Source organism: Enoplosus armatus, chromosome 5, assembly GCF_043641665.1.
Source record: "Enoplosus armatus isolate fEnoArm2 chromosome 5, fEnoArm2.hap1, whole genome shotgun sequence".
Classification (NCBI taxonomy): domain Eukaryota; kingdom Metazoa; phylum Chordata; class Actinopteri; order Centrarchiformes; family Enoplosidae; genus Enoplosus; species Enoplosus armatus.
In genome coordinates this window covers 15,394,168-15,421,713 of record NC_092184.1, presented here as the reverse complement: position 1 = coordinate 15,421,713, position 27,546 = coordinate 15,394,168, and the positions used below count along the sequence as shown (strand labels likewise).

General features: G+C 41.8%; 1 protein-coding gene across 1 annotated transcript in view; it reads right to left on the bottom strand.

Moving 5' to 3' along the window:
* The window catches only part of grik4 (glutamate receptor, ionotropic, kainate 4), a 128,993-nt gene that overhangs the window by 19,194 nt on the left and 82,253 nt on the right, over positions 1-27,546 (bottom strand). The window contains exons 8-10 of the mRNA XM_070905266.1: positions 24,246-24,398; positions 22,539-22,643; positions 5,839-5,946 (exon numbers count right to left, since the gene is read on the bottom strand). Coding sequence (XP_070761367.1) covers positions 5,839-5,946; positions 22,539-22,643; positions 24,246-24,398 — 366 coding nt within the window. The remainder of the gene's footprint in view (positions 1-5,838; positions 5,947-22,538; positions 22,644-24,245; positions 24,399-27,546) is intronic.

The following is a 27,546-nucleotide window of genomic DNA, read 5'->3' as shown; positions in this document are numbered from 1 at the left end:
ATAACAAAATAACAGCATATAATCAGGCTTGACCTTTAAGAAGTAAAAGAGAAAACAAAAAGTCAGTCACCTTTTTAGCGAGTATGTTCCAAACTATAAAAGTAAATCTGTCCGTCTGTTCATTAACTCCTTAACACGTCACCTCACTTGTATGCATGCTCATGTTTCAGCATGCATGAGGCACAATATACATGTAAATGCTAATTTCACAGCTCACAGACTGTTGAAGCTTTTCAAGCAGCCTTCAAACCGAGTCAGACGTTTTTCACTCTCCTTCCAATTTCCGCAACATTATTACAGAGGTTTTCATGACATTTTGTACACAACGCGAGGCGGACTGCGGGGACAGGGAAGAAATGAAGAAACACACAAACCTGCTACAGTCACTTAACACCTCTTCACACCAGCAGAACTGAGGGCCAATAATGTGCCTGGATGAATGCATGTTTGTGTACTACCACAACACTTAATTAAGCAAAAACTGTAATCCCCTTTCCAGCTTCTTGTTGATTTGTGTGTGTGAAAAACAGTAAAACCACTCTATATTTACAACTAATTAGGAAGCTCAATCTCTTGTAGTAAGGCTAGAAAATATTGCCTTTGTATTTTGTGTTCCCTCCATCCTTGTGTGTTGACCTGGTTAAGTACAGACTAATAAAACCAGACCTGGCAAACATCCATCAATCACAACAGTAAAAACCCAACAGCAATCAATAACACAAGGGCTGTCTGACTGTTATCAAGCCAAAATGTTTTCTTTCCCCCTTTTACTCCTCTGCTTTTTTCTTTGTCATTTCTCCTTAGTTTCAATTGGTCTCTCTTTCTCTGAGCTCCAGTGGCTCTACAAAAATGATTTTAACCAGATCCGTGCTGGGTTGCAGAAATGGAAACATAACTGCTATTAAAAGTTGATATATCTGCTGAAGTTCACACTCATCCAAAAACTTCCACGGAACACTGACAAAGAAATGACTGAAAGAACCACTTCCACTAGAAGCCTCTGTGAAGTTGAGAACAAAATCATATAAAAATAACTATATAAAAACGTATGAAAGTGTTGTCTTCTAAGAAGGCAAATCACAAGGAAATTCCATCTACCTTCTTTTGCACACCACAGCAAAACAGCAATAAAGCTATGAGTTTAAAGCTATAAAGAAATGCAGACTTTTAAAGCAGCCTCTTATTCCCAGGCCATGAGGAGTCTGGTTGCGGGCTGATAACTTTGGAGGAAGAACACTCTTATATATGCACAAGCAAGTACACACACACACACACACACACACACACACACATAGAGACGCAGAGCGCCAGGTGCACCGGTGGGTGTTGTTCACATTCAACTTCACACACCACAGTGGAGTTTCCCCTTTTAAAACCTCAGGGTGTTCAAGATGTCTTCACACAACCCTCGTCGCTTTCCCCAACTGTTTTCTTATCCTTAAAAACTTGCTCTCCAGAGCCCAGCAGACTGGCAGCTGAGATATAATTCTCTCACAGGATTCTATAGTCCTGTTTGAAGAAGAGCCACAGAAGCTCCAACTATACTGGAAAAATACTAGGGCATTAGAAAAAGGGCCAGGTCATGTTAATTTTTTATGAAGCAAACTTCAACAAACAGTTTCGTGCTCGACAGTAAATAAATGGCAGAAAATACAAATGAGAGGAGGAGAGAGAACAAGGACACACAAACTAGAGGCTGACATTTTTTGGGATTCCTGTGGGATTCCCACGGGATGGGAGTCAATTTCACTATTCATCATGTGATCATAATAACAATAGGTCAGTTTTTATATATATTTTCTTTATTTGGAACATAATGCTAGTCCTTCTGTTGTCTTTTTTTATTCTTTATATACTCTCCTGTCAGCTCTGGTGGCTGGTTGGTTGCAGCCATCTGACCAGTGTATGACGCGTGCGGACTATGGATTGATGACACATGCACCATGCGCCACCAAATTAAAATGCCAACAATGGAGTCGGGAGTCAGATTCGGGGAAGACAGCGTTGCAACGCAGAGTAAAGGACAATGATGCGTGTTTCACACTGACAGGGCTCTCGGGCAAGTCTGACGTTTTAAACAAGTTTCTAAGAGTCGAGAGTGACGGTGTTAAAACTCTGTACGCTGTTTGTAAGACGTGAACATCAAATCAAAATCATTGCATTGTCTAAAGACTACCCCCCCTAAATAAAAAAAACACAGGAACGGGATGGGACGGGAGTCATTTTTGTCTGAGTGGGACGGGACACACGCAGGGCAACACAAACCTCAAGAAATGGGGACAAATCTAGCGTGTACAAATTCATGTGCACATGCCTCAGTGCCGCTGAGCGCCAACAATCTGTGTCTGCCTTTATCAGCTGGCAGTATGTGCACTGTTGAATTCTTACCAATATGTATGTGAGTAGATATAAGAGCACTCAGTGACACAAGAATAGTCTGCAGGAAAACTGAGAGAATGACCGAGAGTGCTGTAGTTGACAAAGGCAGAAAATGGCTCTTACAGGAGGGACATCAAGTAGGTTTCAGGCATTAACAAGACGTTGGGATTTAAATATTAAGACGGTGTGATTCCCTAACAACGGCAGCAAGCTGGCACCAAAGAGAGATGTCCCTACAGGTAAAGCTCTGCTCCATTTGATTTCTTCTAGAAACGAGGAATAACACGGAGTCCTGAATTCTGTGAGCACTGAGCATGAGTAGTGTTGAAGAACCTAATTAAATGAGTGATATCTTCACACCCAAGGCAGTTTAATAATTAGCTGGTGGCATAATAACCACGTGTTTACATGAAGCCAGTGAAAAAAGTGAAATGAAAAATCTCTCATTTGTATGTGTGACATAGGCTGTGAGTGTGTGTGGAATGGGTGGGGGTGTGGGGGGTTTGAAAGATGCTCTACACATATCAATGGCTTTACACTCAGATGAGTGTTTCATCACTATCCACCTCTGTGCTGTTGTAGCTTTAGAAAACAAATATTTGACTAATGTTAAAATAATTTTTCAAACTTTAATGTTGATTTCAAAATGGACAGGTTACACCGCCTGATTGAGGCCCGCTCCGTGATGCTTTGTGCTTCAGAGCCTTCGGTTCTGGGTTGCATGGATGGCGGTATACTTGCATGAAAGTCTAGCTATTATCATTGATGCATCATGTTTCCAGTATAACCTTGGGAATTGTCTGAGAGGTCTCCTCAAAAAGTAATGGGAGAAAAATCCAGCAGCTCCACTTGAAAAGACGATAACTTGTAGATATGAAAACCCAAATCGCAATGCAAAATCACCTGAGTTTAGAAAATACTGAAAATAAAGAAATGAAAACAGATTAGACTTTCTTCTGCTTCAGAAAGGACTGTATTTCCGAACATAAAGAAAAACCACAACACCACACACGATTTAGAACAACACAACCAAGAAACTTTTATCTCAAGGATAAAATGGGCTTTTTCTATTACATGTGTGAACAGTGCAACAGTAACAAACTCAATCAATGATTACAAAAACATGGCTTGTGGCTCAGCAGTGAAGTGATAATCAATTCTGTGACTGTGTTTTTTTTTTTTTGTGAAATTGAAGTGGGAGGGTGACGGCAATGTGTAGGTGTAATGAAAATGCCCTGTAAAGGCCAGGTGGACATGTCAAGAGTGCAAACAAATACTGAACATACGCACAGAAACGCTTGGAAGAGAGCGTTCATAAATACTGTAAGTGCTGGGGCACACAAACACACACTGTCTCCCAGGCCAGTAATACAGGTAAGTAATTCTTACGGAGGCTTTCAGCTGTGGCTCGTCTGCCGCCCACAAGCGAGATAACAGCGACACAGCAATCACACCATGATGAATGAGCTGTGATAGGCACTGAAAATTGCTCCTTGGTGGCTTCTGAAGTTTGGTCCAGGGACTCTATATCTCCAAAGTGAAATCAAAGCTCTGTGCTCGGCCAATTCTTTCTTTCACACCCTCTTTCTGTTGTGAAAACATTGTCTCATTTGTACTCCCCCTCAACTCAAACACACACACACACACACACACACACACACCCTCATCCTCCCCCTAAGCCCTTCCCCTCCTGTGTGAAATGAACCATTCCATCTGAATCCCAATCAGTCTCAATGAGACCACTGAGTTGTTCAGTGGCGAAATATGGCAATATGTCCTTGCCTCATTCCCTCGGCTCCGCAGCTGATAAGCCAGCCACTCAGAATAACACATCGGGCCAATTGCCTCTGCTTACAAGCTACTTTGTGTCTTATCGTCTGACTCATCAGCGAGGAGGAGGAGGAGCTGGGCGAGTGACGGGTTTGTGTGTGCGACTGTCTACGTGTTTATGCAGTTCTAACATGAGTCCATTTGTCACCTTTGATGTTTTTACAGCAGCACATCAACATACAGAGGGCATATCGAAGCTACTGTAAAACAGACAAAGGATTTCCTCCCACAAGGTTTGGAAATTCCTAACACATCTGCTCTCCTCATTAAACCAGGTAGGTGATTCATAGAGCAATTAATCATTGTTTGGGATCAGTCAAGAATACATTAACTGTGCAAAGTTGCAGCGACATTTGTGCATCGCTTAGACATTAGTTCAATATGTATTTCAGTGGCTGGACTTGTGCTGAATTTCTATACAGTTTGTATTAAGAAGGACTCACCACTGACTATGTTTATAGGAGGAGTTCAGGAGTTCTAGTTGATATATCTGTAGGCATTTCTAGGCTATAAGGGTCAATATGCTTGAAACCAGATTATAAAACAGCATCTGAAGCCACCTCCCAGCACCCCTGTCCGATGTCGAAATTTGGTCGTCTGCATACGATGCGTTTTCTGGAAGCGACAATCCGTCAAGCACGCCTACTTCATGCAGCGATTAGCTTGGTGCCTGCAGGTGAGACAACATGCAATATCTGAACTTCACTCTCAAGCTCTCTTTGATTCTTTACACAACTACCACCATCTTGCACCAAAAAAAGATGGTGCAACGTCATAAAGTTTGAGGAGAGACTGTCCAAAAGTGTTCACCTTGTTATCTCCATACTGTATTGACAATCCAAAGCGTCAAGACTATGAAAAATCTGCAAAAGGAACAGAACTCTTAGAGAGAGACGCGAGGCAGCAGGAGGCAGCCACATTGAAATTCTATAGCCCTTTTTATTAATACAAGTTTTAGATATTTTAGGTGGCCTGTGTGTTTAGTGACATCCAATGTTTCCTCCAGTAAGGCTACGAACTGAGCTGAGTTATTATGCTTACTCATTTGAATTTAGTTTTGACACTTATAACACAATAATGACAAGCAGAGCAGGAGCTTATCTAAATAATTTACTTGTGTTTATTTAATTTATGGCTCAAATACCCAATTTACTTGGGTTGTGTTGAAAAAAAATAGCCAATGTCTGTCAACTATTTATATAAAGCCTTCATTTAGGAAAAGCATTTTGTATTTCATAAGCTTTTAAGGATTCACAGATTAACATGGCAGGCGATTAAGGAAATTGCTTAAAAACTGCATCCCTTGTAACAGGTAGCGCAGTGAGGTAGTGGGAACTCTCAGGATCTATATTTACAACAGAGGCTGAGAATGGCTGACATGGTGAATTATTAGCGCCTGCTGATGCACTGTGATGTAGCTTCGTCTGAAGTACTCAGGGCAAAACAATCGCGCAGCATCAGTTCCTCTGATCCCAAGAGGACTGAGTTTGGATCTGAAAATACAAAATGGGCTTTTGATATGGTAATTGTCTGTCAACCACAGAATGTCAGCCACATGTAGATCAGCCCAGGAGTGGAGCTAATAAAATGACATGGGTGACGAATCAGTGTGCATACAGTGGTACTCACTAATATTGTCGTGATGGTAAGAGTAGTGTTGAAGAGGGTGTCTGTCACATTGATTGATGGAAGCTTTCTTTCCATGGACAGTCCATCTTCAGAGTGCCACAGGCCAATCTGCAAAGAGAGCACGCACACACACACACACACACACACACACACACACACACACACACACACACACACACACAGATCAGTCACTAAGCCCATCAGCTGGAAAAGGCCAATAGAAACAATATGAGCTTAATTGCCTCCCTCTTCTCTAAAGGTGAATCCGTATGGCCTTCACAAAAGGACAGAGGACAGAGAGGGAGCAGTGGACAGATCACCATGTCGTGAGACAAGGTGATGGCCAAAGTTAGTGAAACTGCAGGAGGAAACAAAGACAACATGTGTGTAGCTCCTTGAGGAGCGAACACAGGGCATGTGTTCAATCAGAGGCAACAGAATGCATTCATTAAACCAATTACCGGCAAACCCTGTGGCGCAGAGCCACACTCTCATTTTCATTACAGCTCGAGTAGGGATTCATACCTCCACCTCACATGGTGCCTTTCCTCCCATCTCTTTTCAGTCTGTCTCTGACATCTCCTCCTGTTCTGTCCATTTATTTGCTCGACCCAAGTTTGTCAATCCCCAACACCACGATGACAGACTCTGCCAAAATGAGCATTTTGTAAATCTACTTTGCCTTTTGTTGCCTTCAGGTGCACATTCTTCTTACTCACCTCCATTTTACCATAGTGGCATTGACAGGAGAAAACCTCTGTTATTTGTACGCTCAGACCTTGAAAGATTTACATGGCTCGTCTAATGGTTGGGAAAATTCTGCAACCCTGGAGCTTATTAAAAGCTGTCCCAATACTGGATAAAGTGAAAAATGCTAAGTTGTCCAGTGAAGAGTGTTTTCCTTAGTTTTGACATGACAACACAGTTTTGACTTTTCCAGCAACAATTTACTTTCTACCTATGCTGCGGTGTGCGGTAAGAGATCTTTATTATTCACATTCAAAATTGCAATACATCATACATTATATGGGAAGAGTTACGTGACACTGTGGACACATCAAGGGCAGAACTATCAGCAAAACAATTTTCCTTTCCTCATCATGGCAGCTTCACAAGCTATCATTACCAGCTGCGACAGCGTGTGTCGTGTATGTTTTCACCTTGTGAGTCTGCGTGTGGTGTTTATATGCCTGTCTGTCCGTGGAAAGACTGTGTCAACGCGATAGCATCACAACTGTGCAAGATGCAGTCACAAAACTTAGTAGTGTAGGAGCCATTTTACGCCTCTGGCCCACATTAATTTGAAGTCATGGATAACTGCATCCCAATATGTTAGTATGTGTGTGTGGTCCGACTCATCAGTATGCATGTAATAATGTAGTAATGACTACTCATGGGTCGGAAAGCCAGCATGTTGACGGGCGTCGCGGCTGGTGTGATCCCATCGCAAGATGGTCTCTAGTTTCATTTATGTGGCTGACGCAGAAACCCGCTCTCTCAGTGTCAATAACAAAAGGAGCAGTTGCTGTAAGTGTCGGCACAGAAGATAACCTCAAGATGAATCAAGATCAAGATAACATGCAAAATATGTCTTTTTATTAGTTTGTGTAACCTTCATTGATGTGACTTATCTCCTGTTTAGGTTTAATATATGAGCAGTATTTTAAGGACTTATGAGGGCACCTTGTCCACTGTGTTCATACTAAGACTACAGTGTGTCTTATTGTTATTGAAACAAAGGCAGCAATTTCAGCATTTCATTAAACATTCCTAAAAACAACCTGTGAGGCTCATTGAGAAATAAAATGATGACAATTCAAAACACTGTTTTTACTCATTTACATTCAAACTCTGTAACTCATTATGTAAAAATTGCCAGACTGAGAAATAATACCTCTTATCACAATAATCAACCTTCTTCCATTATGAATATTATATAGGAGGAGTAAATGAGAAAATATGGCATCTAATTTAGCCATGATACATCGTTGGTACGATTCAATCCATGTCACTCGAATGAGTTCTCTGATTACATGTTAGAAAACCTTTGGGAATATTCTTGTTGGTTGGAGTCAGACCGGAGAGGATGAACTGTTAGAGGATCGGTGATTGAAGTCTGATTAAAAAAAAAGCTACAGTAAACAAAGCTCTCTAAGCTTGGTCATAGTGTGTTTCAAGGCTAAATTGCCAAAATTCTCAAGAGATTTCAACCCATTCATGTTGATCAGTGCCTGCATTTGGAAGCCTCCTAACACTGATGATGAATCCTGATGTGAGATAAAAAAAAAGAGGGAGAGAGAGCTCCCGGAATCAAAGATTTCCTTTGAGAGTTTATGATCAAAAAGATCTTTCCTTCTATTTCCTCTGGTGTACTTGTTTGGAGAAACAGCACCTTGCTCACACAAATAGACTAGCGTTCCACCAACCCCCCTGCACAACACACTCTGCTGATGATGGCCTCAAGAAACAGAGAGGGAGAAAATGTGAACACACTGTAGCATGACCAAAGAGGGACCTGTGAAATACGGTGTCCAGCAATCAGCGTATACAATCAGCTGTCAGAGCCTGTGGAGTTGGTGGGAGGTGGCAGTCTGTGGCTTGGCTGGGCTCAGCAGGTGTCACCAAAGGTCTGAGCATGGGGGTGACTGAGAGGGTAATGGGATGGGGTGGCACCGTGACTTCTACCCAGGAAGAGGAGGTGGAGGGAGAGGGAGCTGAGGGAGCTGTGAGCAGGAAGGGAGAAGAAGCATATGCTGGCGGGGGAGGAACTGGCCCTTTGGTGGCCCTGCCGTCAACTCTTTTTGAGCTGGATGGGGGAGAAAATAGAGCTGCACTGTCTGTGAGTCACTTCGACTAACAGGAAGGAAGATGTATACATCAGCTAATGTAGGCAGGAATGCAAGCTGGGGAGCAAAACACACCGTGACATTTATCAAATAGACTGAAAACCTTTAATGTTCTAATTATTCTTTCTACGACTTTAAGCAATCCATTACACTTTTTATTATTGATTTGCACAATAAAAATGGGAGGCTACTCATTATATAGCACAAATAGGATGAAAAGATGACAACAGAGTGTCAAAAAGTTGGAGAGACACCAATACACCAACTAATTAAATTGATGAAATATTAATCAGAGTGCAACAGTTGCCATTAATCTGACGGCCAGGAAAGAACATCAGCTATCTCACATGTAATTTTTTAGGTTGTGTAAACTCTAAAGGGAGGGGAACTCTAAGCATCGTATTAATCCTGGTGAAGCAACGGCGCTGAACCATTGCATAAAACCTCATTATACACGCAGCACAACCCGAGAATCTATTAGACTCAAGCTTTTATCATAGAGAGAGGAAGCTGCATATTGCCATATACTAGACTGTGTTTGTGTACAACTATATAAATAGCTGTAACTTGATGTTTCTCATTTGCAGTGTCATTAATTTGGTATTTACACCAAATAACTACTGTGCGGTACAACCAGTGAATCTAGGAAACAAATTCAGACAAAGTTCAGGCTGTTGACGAACACTGTGCACTATTTATTTTCCTGAGAACCAGGGAGGCAGGAGGAAGAATAGGTTATAATAAGAGATAGGGGAATAGGAGAGGAGCAAAAGGAAAAGACAGAGAGAAATAGAAAGATGCAGGGGAATGTCAATCACTTACTGAATAGGTGCGGTGAGGCTGGCGAATGGAAAGAAAATCAATGAGAAAGTATGAGGAGCAGCCAGCCAGGGAGCCAGAACATAAGGTGGAGAGAACAAGAGAAAGAGACAGCGACTGAGAGACAGAAAAAGAGAGACACACAGAGAGAGAGAGTTTATGCGAGTGCAAAATAAAGAGGAAGAGCGAGAGAGCATGGAAAAGAGAGAGAGAGAGAGAGAGAGAGAGAGAGAGAGAGAGAGAGAGAGAGAGAGAGCGAGACGGAGAAAGTGACAACAAGTGGAACGACGCATGCTGCGAGGGATTACCCAGGGTTCATTCTGCAACCTGGAATTACAGCACGAGGAAAAGATTAGGGTGGCTACTCGCTGAAGCGTCAGGATTGGCTGATTTTCCTGTCAGAAAAATGCCGTATCCAATAGGGTGTGGCGAAACTGCGCTGTGACAGACGCATCCATCATATATGAGAGAAGCAATAGCTACCATTATCAAGCATAATGTCATACAGCCCACTTACACCGAGGCTAAAGCATTCAGGTGTCACGGCGGAGCAAATGAGTCTGAGTCGAGGACGGAAATGTGTGTGTGTGTGTGTTTTTCTGCTGTCTGCTTGCATGTGTGCATGCCTGTTTGTGGCTGTGTGTATTGCAGAAGCATAACATCCACATGGGACTTTTATTGCTCTTATAGCAACATTATGCTATCTCAGCGTGATGAAAACATGCTGAAGTAGATGCAGTTTCTACCCATTGGCGGACATTACCACCGGTTGAATCAGCAGCTATCGCGCCCGGTTAAAACAAAACAGAGGACAGTTATATTTAGAGCGCACACACTCTGCCTCACAATGATCACATTGTTCAAATGACAAGCAAAGGCACTGTGTTAGTGTGTGTTTGTGTGAAACTGTTGTGCATGTTTTCTCTATGGGATAGTGAGTGGGAAAAATGGGCAATCTTTTCACAGAAAGCTCTCTCTGGTATGACTCATCATCAACAGGAATGAGACTAATCGGGGTGACGCCGTAGGCAAACTTCAGGGGCTAGACAGACACAGGTGGTGGTGTAGGAGGTTGGCACTGCCATACAGTGAAGAGAGGATTGGGCAAAGCACACAATCGTGACTCTGGAGCTGATTGAAGAAAAGGAGCAGACTGGTATTCTTGCAATATTCTTTCTATTATTCCCAGCTGGTCAAGAAGCCTCGAATCCCGCCCAGTGGAGAAAAGCAAGCGCAGAAAAAGTTGACCTGGTTACACTTTGAAAATCTGTTGTTTCATAACAGTCTCAACTGTGTTTCTTACTTCCGAACACACACAAACGCATGATGTTATTTTAGATCTGGCAATTCATTCCAAGGCTAGTCAGCACACTCACACATTATTTGGCATTATGGTGAATAATGGCATTGCTTGTTCAATCGCCGTAATGAGACACAAGCTGGGGGTTGAAGGGAAGGTCTTTCAGCTGTCAGAGCAGATCTTCAAAGCAGCGCTGCATGTTCTCCAAGTGCTGCATCCCGTGTAGAGCAGACAGTGAACAATGGGTGCCCTCGCAGCCACAGTCCCTAATCAGCCTGTGCACCACGACACTAATGACTGTCCAAATGTCCTCATCACTAGCAACCACTTTGGTGGAGCCACAGCAACACTTTTAGGGGTGTGTTCCAACCCCAACCAATCCTACTGTATTCCAGCTCTTCACTCTTCTGAAAGTGTAGTATGAAGATGAGTGACCTCAAGTGATCCTGCATCCTGCAAGGCTGCATTAATCAAGTTGCATGTGCTTATTTGTTGAAATTCTGCTTCTTTATCTTTTATATCTTTTGTCATTTGTTTATACATATGTTTTTTGTTACATTACTCCCCTGCATAGGTTTGAGGCAAGCTAATGCTACTGCACAGTGTGTATGGCAGATAAAATAGAAGTGTTTTGTTGACCCTTGTTAAGTTATGAAATAACAATGAATGTGATATCAAATGGGAATCCTTTAAGGCATCTAACAAGACTACTGGGAGAACAGAGTGTGAGTACGAACCTGTCTGAACCCAGAAGAGAGAACAAACGAAAAAATATCTATAGGGTTACAATGCATCTTGTTCTGTAGCTACATTATATCGGGAGTCTTGGTAGGGATTCAAGGGTGCACATAAAAACAGAGACACAGAGGAAAACTTGCAGGCACTCAGGCACATACACACAAATTTGCATGTACATGCATATTACACACATACACACGCTCAAACACTCGCACACACACCCAGCCAAGCAACACATACACAGTCTCACCCAGCCTTGAAATCCGTTAAGACTGGGGGATCTTGCAAAACAGCTCATCCATTCTGCTTTTGATCTATTCCCCATCTCCAGCCTGCAATGTGCAAACTGAGAAAAACAAAAGAGGAAAGGGGACTGCTGTATGTCTCTGAGAGACCAAACAAAGGAGAGAACTAGAGACACACAGAGGATGCCGGTGTGTGTAGACTAGTGATGTGAGTCTCTGCTTCGACAAATTCAATATGAATTTCGATACGTAGTCTCAGACAACTTTGGGCAGATTGATGATTCAGTGCATTAATTTCTTATTTGATCTCATACATTATTGTATAAGATTGTTATTAGTTACAATTCAATATGCTTTGCTTTGACTGGTACCAGAAATGTGTGTGACATATCCATACTGCCTCTAATACGTGTAACACTGATGGTTTTATGTTTACACTCAGGAGAAGGCAGCACCTTGTCTTCGGCCAGCTTAAGATTTCCTACAAGGTTTTGATTGAATCTTGTTCAAGACGCAACAAAAAAAGTGAAACATGGAGAGGTCTTGAGGGAAGAAAAGACGACTAATATGACTTGTAAACGACAGCTTTCCCCCAGTCCCATACATTTAAATCAACAGCCGTATCGTGCAGCTGACACAGTCTCCACCACTGTTATATACCTGCTGAAAATGACTGTGAGTGTAAGTCTGAGGGATAAAACCACCATTAGCTCATACAGTATATGTGTGCACATGTTGTACAAGGTCTTACAATCAGAATCAATTCATCCATTCATGTCGATGTCGTGCAGTTTAATTAATCTTCAAAAGCAATACCTTAAATTACATGTATGACTTGTGATTAGAGTTAATCCGCATGAAAATGAAATGAGAGGAAATCTAATAAAAGTTAGTCTTTTGCTCGCAGACAAAGTTGTTTCTTTTCAAAATTCCTAGCTTCTCTGACCTCCAGGTCTGTCTGCAGCACTCAGGACATTTAACTCATAACAGAGACAGCTTTGTGTGCAATAAACTGGAGGAGACAAAGCCGCTCATAAACTGATGCACGGCTTTGTGACTGAGAATAACTGACATTAGCAAGAGGGCATGTGGCTTTTTTTACAACGTAACTAAACTTTATATAACAGTTTTCTACATCAGAAGACTTTTTCTAAGCAAGGTTTACATGGTGATGTGATAAAAAGTAAAATCAGTGTACACCGAACAGAGAGCACCACTAACACCAGAGAGATTAAAGCAACATAAAAGAAGGAGCTACCCGAGGGAGGACTGAACATAAAAAAAATGAAGCAAGCATGCAAAAGGTTGTTTGAGGAAGACGATACTGAATTCACACTTTTAATTTGAGCTTCCAGGCAAATGATTCCAAAGTCTAAATTCCCTGCTGGAAAAGCACAGAGCACCTTCAGTCTCCTCAATGAAATGATCAGAAATAGGGGGAAAAGACGGCACATAAACAAGGTGAAAGAGAAACCGTGTTTAATGGATGAGCCTCAGAAGTTAATGCGGTCTGACACGCTGCAGCAACATGCTGCAGTTCCAGTGGCTGGAAACATGAACTACACACACAAATGAACATAAACACTCAAATACACTCCAGTAGTATGATCATGACAACAAAACCACACTATAGTGCTCTGTCCTGACGAGCTTTTAATTATTGTTGTCGGGATATGGCTAGCAATACATACAGCACTGAATAAAATAAAATGCTATATGAAGACCCAGGCAAGAGAAGCAGCAGCTTTACAGTCGCTTGATTTGATCCTCAGAGATGCTGTGCAACTTTGCTTTTCAGAGACAATGTTATTAAACAGTGAAACAATACAGCTGCATTGCATCCTGGCAAAAAAACACTGAATTTATATCACTACTATTTATTTCCTCCTGCTGGCAAACAGCAGTTCTCCATTCTATTCTTTGTCCTCAAATTGTCAATATTGTATACTTCTTTTGTTGACTTCATCAGGGGAGTTTTCCTCACAGATTTAAAATTTCACTGGCATTTTATGAATCGTCCAGGACAATTTTGCCACAAGCCTCTATTAAATCCTGACCCTGATAAAAACACAAATAAAATGATTCATGGCAAAACTTAATTTGCAGACCAGGAATTTATGTGTAACACCAGAACACCTTGTTTTAGGAGGCCATCTGGAGCGCTTTCTCATCTGATTAAAACTGCCACATCTTGCGATGTAAAACTTGCTATAACTATTGTTTCCAATTACACAGCTGTAACACAGACGCAGACTTACTCGCTCTCTCTAACACAGACTCTCTTTCTGTTTGGCTCTCTCGCTCACACACACACACACACACACAGACAAGAGACAAAGATTGAAATATGTTTAAACTGCACTGCTGGAGGAGATCAGAGGGTCACCTCAGTCTCTAACCTTAGTGGCAATAGCTCAAGCACCAGCGCTTCCGTATTAGAGCCTCTATGTCTATCAGACCTGGTTAAGATGTACTCATCTCTGCTGGAGCCTGAGGCAGAGAAAGAGATCCAAGCCATGTCGTGGTGTGCTGAGCTACACCGGGCTCCTATGATAATGTCCTTCAAGGAAAGAAAATGGGTGGAGGCAGTCTTGAATCTGTCAACCTGCTGTGCACCACCCACACCTCTCATCGCCTTACACCCCCCCCCCCCCCTCTCCCCCCTCTACCTCGCTGCACCTGTCCCTGCCCACTCCCTCCTTCCCTCACGTTGCAGCAGCGCAGAGAAATTGAATTGAGTGCATCTGCATCCGCAGCAGCGGGGGCAGCTAGAGTAATAGTGTTCTCAGAGATGGGGTGGAAGCAAAGAAAAGGGGAGGGGAGGAAAAAAGCAGATTGCTGTAATAAACATAGGAGCAGCGCTGACAGGAAATAAATAAATCCAATAGAAAAGAGAAAGAAATTGAACGAGCACATTCACCCTTTAACTGGAGGAAGTCTTGTGTAAATAACACAGCTCAAATCATTTCTTGCAAATTGAAGTGGTGCCCATGCAGTGTGTGTGTGTGTGTGTGTGTGTGTGTGTCCGAGAATGTGCGAGTATGAATGTGTGTGTGTGTCTAAGATATTCCAGGCACTCAGCGTTCCCTCAGACACAGGGAAGCAGATGCGGATAAAAAGGGTCTCCTCTAACTTCACCACCTCCGTTCCTTGGCTCCACCTCTAAAGACCTTGACACAAGGACACCTGGGGACTGAAGTTTATTAAAAAAAGCAATCTGGCTGTAAATGCTAAAATGATAATTCAGGAAACTGGAAAGGATGTAAAAGTGCAGGTCTGGATGATTTAACAGTTTATTGATGATCTCTTCACAACGACTCACTATGGGGACAAACAAATGCACAGAAATGAGAACACGGGACTAAAATGTGTGGGAGGAGGACACCATCAAAAAATCAATATCCAAGGTTAAAGAGAGTGTACTGCAACCTAGGATCCTGTTTACTTATATCAGATGAACAAATGGTTTGAGCTTTGGTTGCTGCTGCTGCTGAACAGATGTAAAATCTATTCAGTAGGCAAAATAATCTAAATGAATTTGATTATGGTGTCGAAGATGGCCAGAGTATTCTCTACTTGAGCTAGAAACTTAATCAGTTCTTTGTATTTAGGCAATTCACTCGTAATGCTGCGGCAAATGTAATCTACCCTGATGAAAAGGAATGAGTTAGGACACTTGCTTTCTATTTCAGTAAATCTGTCAGGGGTTGTTTGGGCAGCTTGTGCATTCGCCCAGGGAGGGATTTCCATTACTTCAGTGAAAGTAATGGAAAAACTGGAGTTATGCTAATGGGTTTACAATTTTCAAATCAGGTAAGCACAATTTGAAGATGCCATAAAATAAAGTGAGAAAAAATGTGCAGCTTCAGGGACAACTGGTACAAACCACGGTAAGTTCCTAAGCTCAGCCCAGCTCAGTTTGAAGGCTGTGAGCCATCAACCTCGCAAGCTTCATCAAAACACATTATGCCTGTGCTAGAATGTCAGAGCCAAATCTATTCTTGAGCATTGAATATTGCGCACGCACCTGTGAACTCGATAATGAGAACAATTTGCTTTGAGTCATGCTGAAGTCGGCCTTTGGCCTTTTCCACTTCTGGACAGCATGTCCTGCTGTAACACTCTCACAACCTCCTCCCTGCTCTGGAGCCTCTTCCAGTCTCTCCAACTGACTCTGACTCAAAATACTTCTCTCTCTCCCTGTGGTTTCTCTTTCTTGTCTCTCTGTCAGGTAGCTTCTATACCGAACCTGTGATTAAGTGCCTCCATTATAAAACTTAATTAGTGATGCTTTCCTCTCCAGGAATAGGCCACGAGGAGTGTTTGCAGCTCACCAACCCCCTACAATGCACAGAGATGCACACGTGTGCATGTACTAGGTGCAAACACACACAAACAAATATACATAAACATAGAAACACACTGATGCAGCTTGTACAGCACCCTCTCCTCGGCACTCTCACACAACAGAGCCTTGTGCTGTAACAGGCAACAGCTTGCCTACCACAAACTGCAATAATTACTAATTTTACAGCTTCCTCCAATTAACAGGCGTGCTGCTGTCAATGAGCTCCATGCAGAAAATGAGGACCAGTCTACGGGGGCCAGGGGGCTGCAGAGAGGCTGGGCCGCTCTGTCAGTATGGTGTGTGCTGTGGTGTGGCTGGCTGGCAGCAAACAGAGTGTTTGTTTTGGAAAAAGATTTGTGCCTCTCCTAAACATGCATAGATGGCGGTGTGTGTGTGTGTGACTGTGTGCAGAGCCAAGAAGCAGGCAGCGGGGGCTGGCACCAACCCCATCAGTGCTCACACATAAGCGCTGACACACACAAGTATACACATAAAAAGGCGCACAACATCACATACACTCTGTGAGCTGATGTCAGATAGATCAGTCAGCTGTCCTACAGCTGCCACAGCCCAGTATCACAATAAAGTGACAACTACTTTCATACTTCTGATCCCCCAAATAGAAAATTCTGTAATCCATTCTAGCAACAAGAGTGTGAGTTAGGAAACTGCTCCATCTTTTGATGTTCCTGGAGAGGAGAAAGCAGTCTGTGCGTTCAGAGGAACAGGTTGAGTTATATTAGCCATTTGTATATATCCAGAATGATACGGTTTTACAGCGTACCCCTGGTGTTCACACCATCTGGAGAATATACACTCGTCACACGGTCACCCTCGCATACTCAAGCCAAGACAGTTCTTCGTATTAGACTCCTTTATCTAGCTCATTACACTGGTTTGTGAATAGACGTAGCAAAAGGATATAGAGGATTACAGCCTATTCCTTTAATATAATACGATTAGTCCTTCCAACAAGGTCACTGTTGTTGCCTTTAGTATTAGGTGAGGTGACAGCTAATGCATGTGCAGTAAGAAAATAAAGCCCTAGCTGTTATTTGACATGCAGAAATATCGTTTCTGTTTCTAGTTTTATAGCTTCGTCTTTGCCCCTTCTCTTTCTGTCCTATTTTTCTCTCGCTCGCCCTTTCTGTCTCATTTACTTTCCGCCTGTCATCCTCTTGTCCTCTTCCCTCATCTCTCTTTTCCCTCTCTCCCTCTCTCTCTACCTCCACCTGCCTCTCTTGCCTCCTCTGTGGATTGTTGTTGGTTACAGGTGCCAGTGGTGCCTCGGCCAGAGCACGGACGATGCCATGCCAGCTTCTTACACCATCATCATTGGCCTACCTTGCTGCCAGGAGAGGAGCAGCTGGGAAGTTTACTTCGCCTGCCAAAACTGTACAAATAAAGAATATTATGTGAAGTAGCCACATCATATTCTGGAAATAAGGTAGACTAACTGAACTGTCATCTGAAATGGTTGTTTTCAAGCTTAAAGTGATTACTGGAATCTTGCTTTTATATTATGCTCATGTGGTTTTGGTGCTCTAGATGGGTCATTTTTTAGATGATATTAAAGCTGTGATGAATTTTGCATCAGACCACACTTGGTCAAAACGAACTTTTCAATAATTCAATAATGAATAATTCAAACAGAAGAAATAAAAGACCATTATCTAGTTTTCTGGTTTAGTTCGGAATGAGAAGCATTAATAATAAATTTGAGAAGCCACAATGGCAAAATTACCAGGTTAACACCTTCTGTGTCAAAAGTGAAATTTTACACTTAATCAATCCTAAAGTTGATCTAGAACATGTGTGATATGGGTCCTTTGTTTTGTTTGCAGAGTCCTGAAGTAGCAGAAACAGAACCAGTCCAGACTCATTGTTATGTGGAGGTCTGTTGCGAAAATAAAGCATGAATGACTTTCTCCAAATCTTTAACATTCAAGCACAACCAATGATTAATGCCCTAGTCAGAGCTGATGGTTGCATAGCACATCTAATGACTGGTGCTCATTTTTCATTAGGTTATAAAGTAATGCAGGAAACGACGCGTGATGGTGAATAAACAGACGGACAGACGGGCAGACAAACAGGCCGATAGACAGATAGATAAAACAGAGAAAGGCGGAGCAGACAGAGCAGCAGGAAACTGTTCTAATGTGTGAAAATGCCTGCCAGAGAAATTCAATTTGTGATGGTGATTGGCTGTAGAGTGTTGAACCCCCGAGGAGCTGATGGTCACACATGTGAGGCGATATATAGCGCAACCACAGGGCTCTGGAAGAGGGGATAAGGGGGGGGCAGAGGAAGTGAGGTAGAGAAATGGAGGTCGGTGGCTGTGTACGACACGTCTCATTGCTCTCTATCTCAAGAAAGTGTGGGATGGAAGTTGATGGAAGGTGTTCTTTTCTCTTTTCAGGTTGGATTTTGAATAAAAACCTTCTTGTTTTGTGTATTTACTGGCTAGACAGGTTGTGGGCCTTGTTGACGATGATGCTACTACTTTATTTTAACTGAACAAAAGACCTGAAATATCAACTTGTCATGTGTCAATTTTTGTCATTTGCAAATATTATGCTTAAACTGTGTGTGTGTGTGTGTGTGTGTGTGTGTGTGTGTGTGTGTGTGTGTGTGGCAGTGAGCCACCTTCCTTATCTCTGCCAAGGCCCTTGCACTTCCAGTGTCTGCCTGGCTGAAGCAGCCCCAACACAACAGGAGGTGTTGGTCAACAAAACAAACAACACCCCCACCCTGTCCCCCGTCTATAACACCTTGCCTCTCCCCATTAACATAACTGGCAGGGCTGCTTTATAATACTTCTGGTTGAAATCATCACATTAGGCCTGATAGCATTATCCTTCTGCTTGACTGGCCCAGTGCCAGTATAAAGAGGGGACATGGGAAGACACAGACAAGGTTAATAAAGGCAGATGGGCCGCTGTCTGACTCTTTTACAGGTTGCTTAGGTAAGATTGTTCTCACACTCGGGCAGGAACTCACTCCTCTCTTTCATGGAGATCATCCTGACTAAACGGGTCAAATGTTTTAAAACAGAAGTGTGAAACTCAGTTATTCCTCTCTGTGCTGTCAAACTATCTGTCTTGTTTGTGTCACAATAGGACAACAACAACTACTTAAAATGCTGTAGATAAGAAAGCCCAAATACAGCTATCTGCTGCAGCAGAGTGGTGACAGTTTGTTAGATTATGGTTAAGTTAATAACCATCATACACAATGCAGCATTGACAGAAAAACACAATAGTCTGGGCAGGAAAGAAAAGCACACTATATCTGTCAGGGTGAGAGACAGGTATTTCCAGGGGAAATACTATGCATAGTTTGGTACAGCACCATGGAAAAGCATAAATTTAAGGGATTACAGTTATCGCTTTGCATCAAGCATCAGGCCTTAAGATGAAATGTGAAATACTGAGTCCTGACATTTATAGAAAACGGGGTTTTAAGAGCAAGCTGTATAAAACTAGCACACGCTATCAGCTACGGCATGTAAAAATGATGGCATTCAGAATAGTTTGTGCTATTCACTCATAATAGGACACACATAACAAGTAAAGATGCAAGACGATAGTCAGGTGTAATCCTTTCATTGTGCGGACTGAATGGGAGAGAGCTAGAGGCAGAGACAATGAGAGGGGCTGAGAAAAAGAGGACAGAGAACTACTGTATTCAGTTTAGTTGGACAAAAGCAAAGGAGCAGATGTTTGCTTGGTTGAGTGTCTATGTGTGTGTTTCCAGACGAGCATCTACTGGCCACAAATCCCAGGTGCAGAGAGCTTGCTTCATGTGTCTCCCTTCACTTTGACGTCCATAACTGGAGTGACAAATTGTGCATTTGTCATGAAATGCTACAGGAAACTAAAGGATGTTCTGGTTTTTGGTCATCACTTGCTTTTTGCAAAATAAAAGTGGTGATTTTTCATTAAACTGGGTAAACCTGGGTGAACTTTACAGGCTACCCATTACAAATTAAAGCATATACATAGAGTATATACTATACATTCATGGTCTGTATTTGAAATTAATACGTATGTCTGCACTGGCACATGGTTCTGGATGTTTCTTGTCTAAGGCTCAAGGCCCCACTAAAGCTTAACTTATGCTTGGTCTCTGTCCTCTGTTTCTCAGTCCCTCCCATTATCTCTGCCTCCCCCCTCTCCCATTCAGTCCACACAATTAAAAGGATTACACCTGACTATCGGCTTGCACCTTTACTTGTTATCTGTGTCCTATTATGAGTGAATAACACAAACTATTCTGAATGCCATCATTTTCAAGACTGTCAACAGTTGTCTTTTGGCAAAAATGAGCCATTTTGTTTTGAAAAACATGTTGTGGGGCACAACTGTCACTGTTACGTACATGTAGGATTTCCTAATGCCACAGACAATATCAAGTACGGTTGCACGGTGTGACTGGATACTTTGTTGGCATGGAAAAACTGCTACTTCTGTAAACAGGGCTGGCAGAAGAAATTGAAAATATATTATTACTTATACACTGTAACTCATCCATATACATTCCCTCCTTTTTTACTTTATTTTGTGTATTTGTCCCATGACTTGGTTGACAAATATAGCCTTATTTATCCCCGCACACTGCAATATCTGTCAGAACACATAAACGTACAAAATGGAAACTTAAGCTGTTTTGTGACTCATATGAAAGAGGCTATCTTTATAAATATTCTGAAACCTAGGGTTACCCGGCTTTTTACCATAAAAGCAAACACGATCACAGCCAGATTCTTCATCTTGATCCACACTTCTATCACTGAGCTATTCAAGGCTGCAGCTGCTTTTGTGCTGACGTTTACCTTTGATCCCTTTTTCCCCATCCATTACTCACATACAACCTATATTTTTTACCTGAGAGATCGACCACAGATTTTTACTGCTGGTGACGGCTCAGCTCCACTGGAGCATTTGGAGATGCTGTTGATGGATGGGAGAGTATTGGGCAATCACTTTGCACATACACATTTTCCTCAGCCTCTTGGACTTGAAGCAATGTCCTTGTCTCTACGTGACTTGCTAAACTCCTGGTGCCCAAAGATGGTTTCTAGGTAGCTCTTATCACGCTGATGTTTGTTCAAGTGTTAATTTTTCTGATAAGTTTGGTGTTAATTCGTTATTTTATGCTATAAAAACAGGGTGAAACATCATGATTGACAGCTGTGATGGACTGTGGTGTGCTAACGATTGGCTCGGACGGGACCTCGCAGCGCGGCTCCACTTGCCGATCACCACTGCGCAGACTCTGGCTCCGAATGACATCACCAACGCAAGATGGCAGCGGCCGTATCCGGAGTATTTTGGCTTCATTTTTGTTAAGTGGGAGGAAGTGGAGATGTGTCGTCCATCTTTATATACAATCTATGGTCCTTGACATGAAGCATTGGAAACCCCTGTTATAAATTATCAACCCCGGAGCAATCGATATAGTACATCGCACAAGAGCACCAGCAGTTCTGCCATCCATTCATTAACAGACAGTACTTGAAGCTGCTCAAAGCCTCTCGTCACTTACATTTCATTACAGACTACTTTCAGCCTTTGTAATCCTGGTAAATGTGTTCAATCTAGAAGAAATTGTAAAGTATTTGAAAAAGTGTTCCCGAGTGTGAAACTAACTGAGGCAAAGAGATGTCAGGGGAGACCAGTTTCAGAGATTGTGCAGGGTGGTTCAGGGCATAGACTAAAATGTTTTCACTAAACTAAAGAGCACAACGAGACGGCTTGTGTAGGAAGCTTAAAATCCCAGCATCCACTGAGGCAATACTGAAGTGACTGGTGTTGATCAACACCACCCACAAATCCCTACTGATATCTTATTGTCATTTTGTGAGGCAAGACAGTAAAATATCACTATTTGTTCTTTTACTCCATGAAGAATCACAACCTCAAATATGTATCTAATATCTATAAGTTACAGACATATCCGTAAAACCAATAATAGGAGTAAAGCCAACACATATTGACTTCTGTTTTAACCAAAATGTTTATGTTTTTTGCACCTTCAAAGAGGCAGCGCTAATATTTAATTTTGTCCTCTGGCACCTTGACACTTCTGCTACAGTAGCGGGGTAATGGGGATTGCTTGCACCAAAAAATGTCAGTTGAGCAAGTGTTTTCATGGCTCCCTGCTGTACGATCCAGCTTGAGTTACATCACTGCCATCGAGACAACTGTAACATTTGCCAGAAGTAGTGCTTTACTGAGACCAGGACTGTGCTGAAGAGCTCAGTGTTCAGCAATAACACATATCACATTAACTTTATGCTATAGCAAGGTTGCGCTTATGTTGTCTGAGTGAATAGCATGTGATTACTTTGAAGACAGATAACACTAGGATCAGATTTGTAAGACTGGGAGTCACTTTACCTGCCTTAGGCCATCCTTGCTGTTCTGCATGATCCTCAGAGCGTAGTTAGACCGCTGGCCTTTGCTGTTGAATTCAATGTGGCCTGTTAGACCATCCAATTCTACCTATCCAACACAGAGACAGCAACACATTAAAGACCTCACCAAGAAATCCTACCTACTTCCCTCTCAGCAGCACCTGAGCACATTATGGATATGACTGGAGGCTACATTAGCACTACTGGCTCAGTATCAGACTTTTGAACAATATCAAATTTAGAATAATAATATGAAGACGAGGCTGTAATATCTCCAATTTACAGCAAAATAGAAGAGCCATTAGTCACGTCTTCTTTCCCGGAAAGAAAGACAAATAGTCTGATATCGAACACACGTCACATTTAAGTATTTCGATAGCCCAATCACTTCCACAGCCATGTCTCCCTAATAGGAAAACATATTTTATTGATTGACAGTTCATCTTTATCTCTCCTCCTCTGTTGTCTCTCAGTATCATAAGAGAGACGAGATAAACTGACCTAGTGGTCAGGGAGTATATCTTTAAAGAACATGAGAGCACAGACTACACATTATCATCTGCTGTCAGTGAAAATATATAGGCTCTAAAATAACCAATTAACACTTAGAAAGTGGAGAAATAATGAAGATCTCAACAAGCTTGGTTATCTGGCATTATCCAATTAATGCTACTTCCTGCCCTTCTTGTTGTTGCAAGTGAGAGAGACAGAATAAAAAAAAAAATTGCAAGAACAGTCAAAAGATCAAGTTCGACATAATGGGATATACACAAATTAGATATAAAGATCATTACCACTGTAATTTATGTGCGGTACATATGAAGCAACTGGTTATATTAGCTTAAAAGCTGGGAACAGGTGAAACAGCTAGCGTGGCTCTGTCCAAAGGTCATACAATCTGCCTACCAGCTCCTCCAAAGCTCACGTTATATCATGTTTGTTTAATCTGTACAAAAAACAAAGTGTAAAAATGACAATCTGTGGTCTTACTGGGGGTTATGTGCCAGACTATTATTTTGGCAGGATGCAGTGACTTCCTGGAGACCAGGAGGTTACTGCACCCAGCCAAGAAATAGTGTCTTGTACAGATAATTTAACAGTACAGTTAATGTGTGGGCTTCATAGCTTTATAATTACTTAACTAGCTGATTCCCAGTATTTCCACGTTTTTATGTGTTTTTTGTTTATTCTGTTTCTGACTCTCCAATGTACAACAACAAGAAGGGCAGGAAGGCAAGATTAATTAGGTGATGTCAGACAGTCAAGCCAAGTCAATATTATTTATACAGCCCAATATCACAAATCACAAATTTGCCTCAAGGGGCTTTAGCATACAACACCCTTAGACCCTCAAGCTCATGGAGATGTTCATTACTGCTTTACTTTCTACAAGTTAATTGTATATTTTAGAGTCTAGATATTTTCACAGGTGCTGGTAGGTGGATTTTGTTCCCTTTAGACAGAGCCAGGCTAGCCGTTTCCCCCTTTTCCTAGCCTTTATGCTAAGCTAAGCTAAATGACTGCTGGCTGCAGCTTCATATTTACTGTACAGACATAAGAGTGGTATCGATGTTCTCATCTAACTCAAGAAAGCAAATAACCATGTTTCCCAAAATGTCAAACTATTCTTTCAAGGTAAGCAGTGGTCAGTGTCGTCCATTTTCATCACGTCCAGCAGAGGCAATCTTACCATCCTCAGGTAATTCATGAGGCTGGTGCCGTGCTCCCAGATCTTGGAGGACTTGCAGGAGAGCTGAGTGGCGCCAACATTCTGGCTACGGTTCAACTCCTGGACCGCCGCCACTACCGCATATACCGCATCAAAGAGCAGAGCTGAGGAGAGCTGCAGAGGGAGAAGGAGGGAAGAAGGTGAATACATTATGCATTCACACACTCTCTCACACACACACAGCTGCAAAAACCCGAAGCACACAAACTGCAAGTGTAACATGTCAGTGGTTAGCGGTCAGTGAGGGGTTAACCCATCCCTGGAGTGGTAGTGAGATTATTCCATTAGATCATTAGAAAGACTCTGATCTGCTGACAGCGTTGAAACCATCTCTCTCTCTCTCTCTCTCTCTCTCTCTCTCTCTCAGTCTCTCAGAGAGACTCTGTCCTTCCTACTCTTATCCCCAATGAAGCTGGCACACCCTGACCATTCCAATTACCGCCTGCCTCTCTCAGCGAGGGCCAGAAAACAGTGGGAGAGGCAGCTTTTCCTCTCATCTCCCCTGTACAAACAACCTCATCGTCACTACCACTGCATCCTGCTATGTACATTTGATTAAAATGCATGCTGCCCTGCATTAGAAGCTTGGGGAGAGTCTGGGCTTCACTGCTGTACATCTGTGTAATGGAAGTAGAGATGAAATGGCCCTGATGTTTGGTGGATATTGATACAGGGCTGAGAGATATTGTGATGCATAATAAATTTTGGAGACCAAAGAGAACTACAATAGGCCGTTAAACTGCAAAACTGTGATGTATTACAACCTTGAATTGGCTAACATAATTGGCGGATTGCACATTAAGAGCAATATAGTGTACACAAACAGCCCGTGAAAACATTTCAACCACGAGTTGATGCACTTTAGGTTTGACATATAGGAATAATGTCTTGCGGTGGTGGGAACAGATAAAGTCAAATCGTTAGGTCAGCAATAAAAAGTGACTGGCACGATGTTGCAACACTACTTCTGATTATTTTCACTTGTATCTAATCAGAATCAGAATCAGAAATACTTTACCGGAGGGGAAATTACACACATAATATTATTGCCAACGTGAAGCTAACAACTTTGTGGCATTTACTCATCTTCGTTTCACTCTGGAAGTCTGTCTTTCTTGCTATCTCTTTCTTTGCTCTCTTTCTGTGCAGCATATAGAGTAGCTAGGCTCAGAAAAATAATATTACAGGTCTGGACCTTTCATAAATGTAAATGTTCGTGTCTCTCAGTATAATAAGGAGACGATTCTGGATAGGAGGAAACTTTGTTGCAGAAATCAGTGGTTTTTGCATGAGACCCGTTGTCTCAGCTGATGATATGTAGAAATACAGTTACAGTTGAATATATCCTGAAAACAAAAAAACACCACTAAGATTTGTATGCTTCTGAAGCCATTGTACATGAGCAAATGGCAATTCCAGACTAAAAAGCGACAAGCTACTGTGTCAGTTCTCATAAGCTTTTTGTGGTCTTAAAGTCTACCTCACAGATGCTATTTTTACATACTGTACATACTGTAAGTGACTCGGCATAGCTGCTCCTCCGTCACTCCATTTGTGTGCCAACATGAGCTACTTTCACTATTTCAGGCCTGTGTTATAAAAAATGATATTGTATCTAAAAATTTCCATCCTTTGGTTTTGTTTGATGCTCTCTAACACAAATACAGGCAAGTCTTGTGTACCTACTAATCCTTTAGTCTCAGGTTACTTTGCTTGATGCTAATTTGAGAATATATATATATACACAATTGGAGGATATTCAAAGGCAGCATAATTTTACATTAATGTGTGTCCTGTAAAATCCTCCTAAAATGCAGCTGCCTGCATTTTCTCAGATGAACTTTTATGACCAGTTGGCATGGTACAAGTCTTCATCCTTAAAAGCATTAAATGTCTCAGATCTACACATGTAAAGAGGTCACTTGTATGCATTTTTTTAATGTACGAGTGCCACAGTTACATTTCCTCCAGACCTAATTACTGTTAATGAAAAGACAGCATATTATCTATGTGCATGTCTAAATGAGTTAATCACTTTCTTGCTCTGCCTTCATCAGCCTTTATTCTCTCTAGTTATTAGCTAATTAGTCACAAGTCCTAATTGCCGCAGGCTCTGAAGTATCCAAGTGACCTGCTGTGCACAGAACACAACATTTTTTCATGCTGTGTTCAAACTATTCTTAACCTGCTTCACCACCCAGTTTGTGTGAAACAGAAGGGGGGTGATGGGCGCGTGAACGAGCGCATTTGTTTCATTTTTGTACTTTCTCTTAACTTCAAACAGAGAGAGGGATTCATTCATTAACTGACTACTGCATTTCTGCTTCCTAATGAAGCCCTTAAGATAATGAAGATTTGAGAACACTGTGTTTTATTTATTTTCTTGCACCCAGATGTGTTGTCCTTGTTGTATTTGTTAGCAGCTATTTTTAATTATTCACAACATGTTTTGAAAAAATAAAGAAAAATAAAGGAAATTTCTATTTTAATTACTTTGAAGAAGTTGAGCTCAGATATATACATTTAACTGAGCCTGGTCAGTTTCAACTAATAAATGGTGAAAAACAACATTTTAATATGGTATGTGTGAAGAGAAAGTTAATTTAACTATTGACACATAAATACTAATAAACACAAATAATACAGCAAGCTTTTCTTTATGGGTGTCTGAGATCAGGGATTCAATCCAATAGCAGGCGAAGTTCTTCTTGTTGCTCTCGGATGCTCTTTTTATGAGTGACACTTCTGGACAAATGGGTGGGAGAGCTTAGCCTTGAGAGGGATTATGTGAGTCAGATAATACTCATAAATTTTGGTCTCATAAACAAGCGGTCATTTACAAATAGGTGGCACTCATCATGTTTATGCAGGTCATTTACGACACTTTATTTGCTGAATCTGACGTTGAAAACTCAGATAAGCCGATCTCATAAAATAAATATGAGTGTTGTGCTGTGAATACAAAATGTTCAAGCATGAGGGACATTTTTTCTGTCTAGTGTGGTTGGCTCATACGTAAAAAACAAACAAACTGTTGAGTCACCATGAAACAAATGATCTTTCTCCTTATTTAAGTTTCTTAACAACAAACCTCATGTATAAACAGCAGCTTGGTGATTTGAGGCTGTTTTGAAGTCATTCATTCAGATATGCAGCACACAGTATGTTAAATTTGGAGCTGCAGATAATGTTTAGATGAGAACAGTAGATGATTTGGGGGGGGGGGTGATGCTGTTAACGTAAGCCGCTCTTTTGCTTTGCA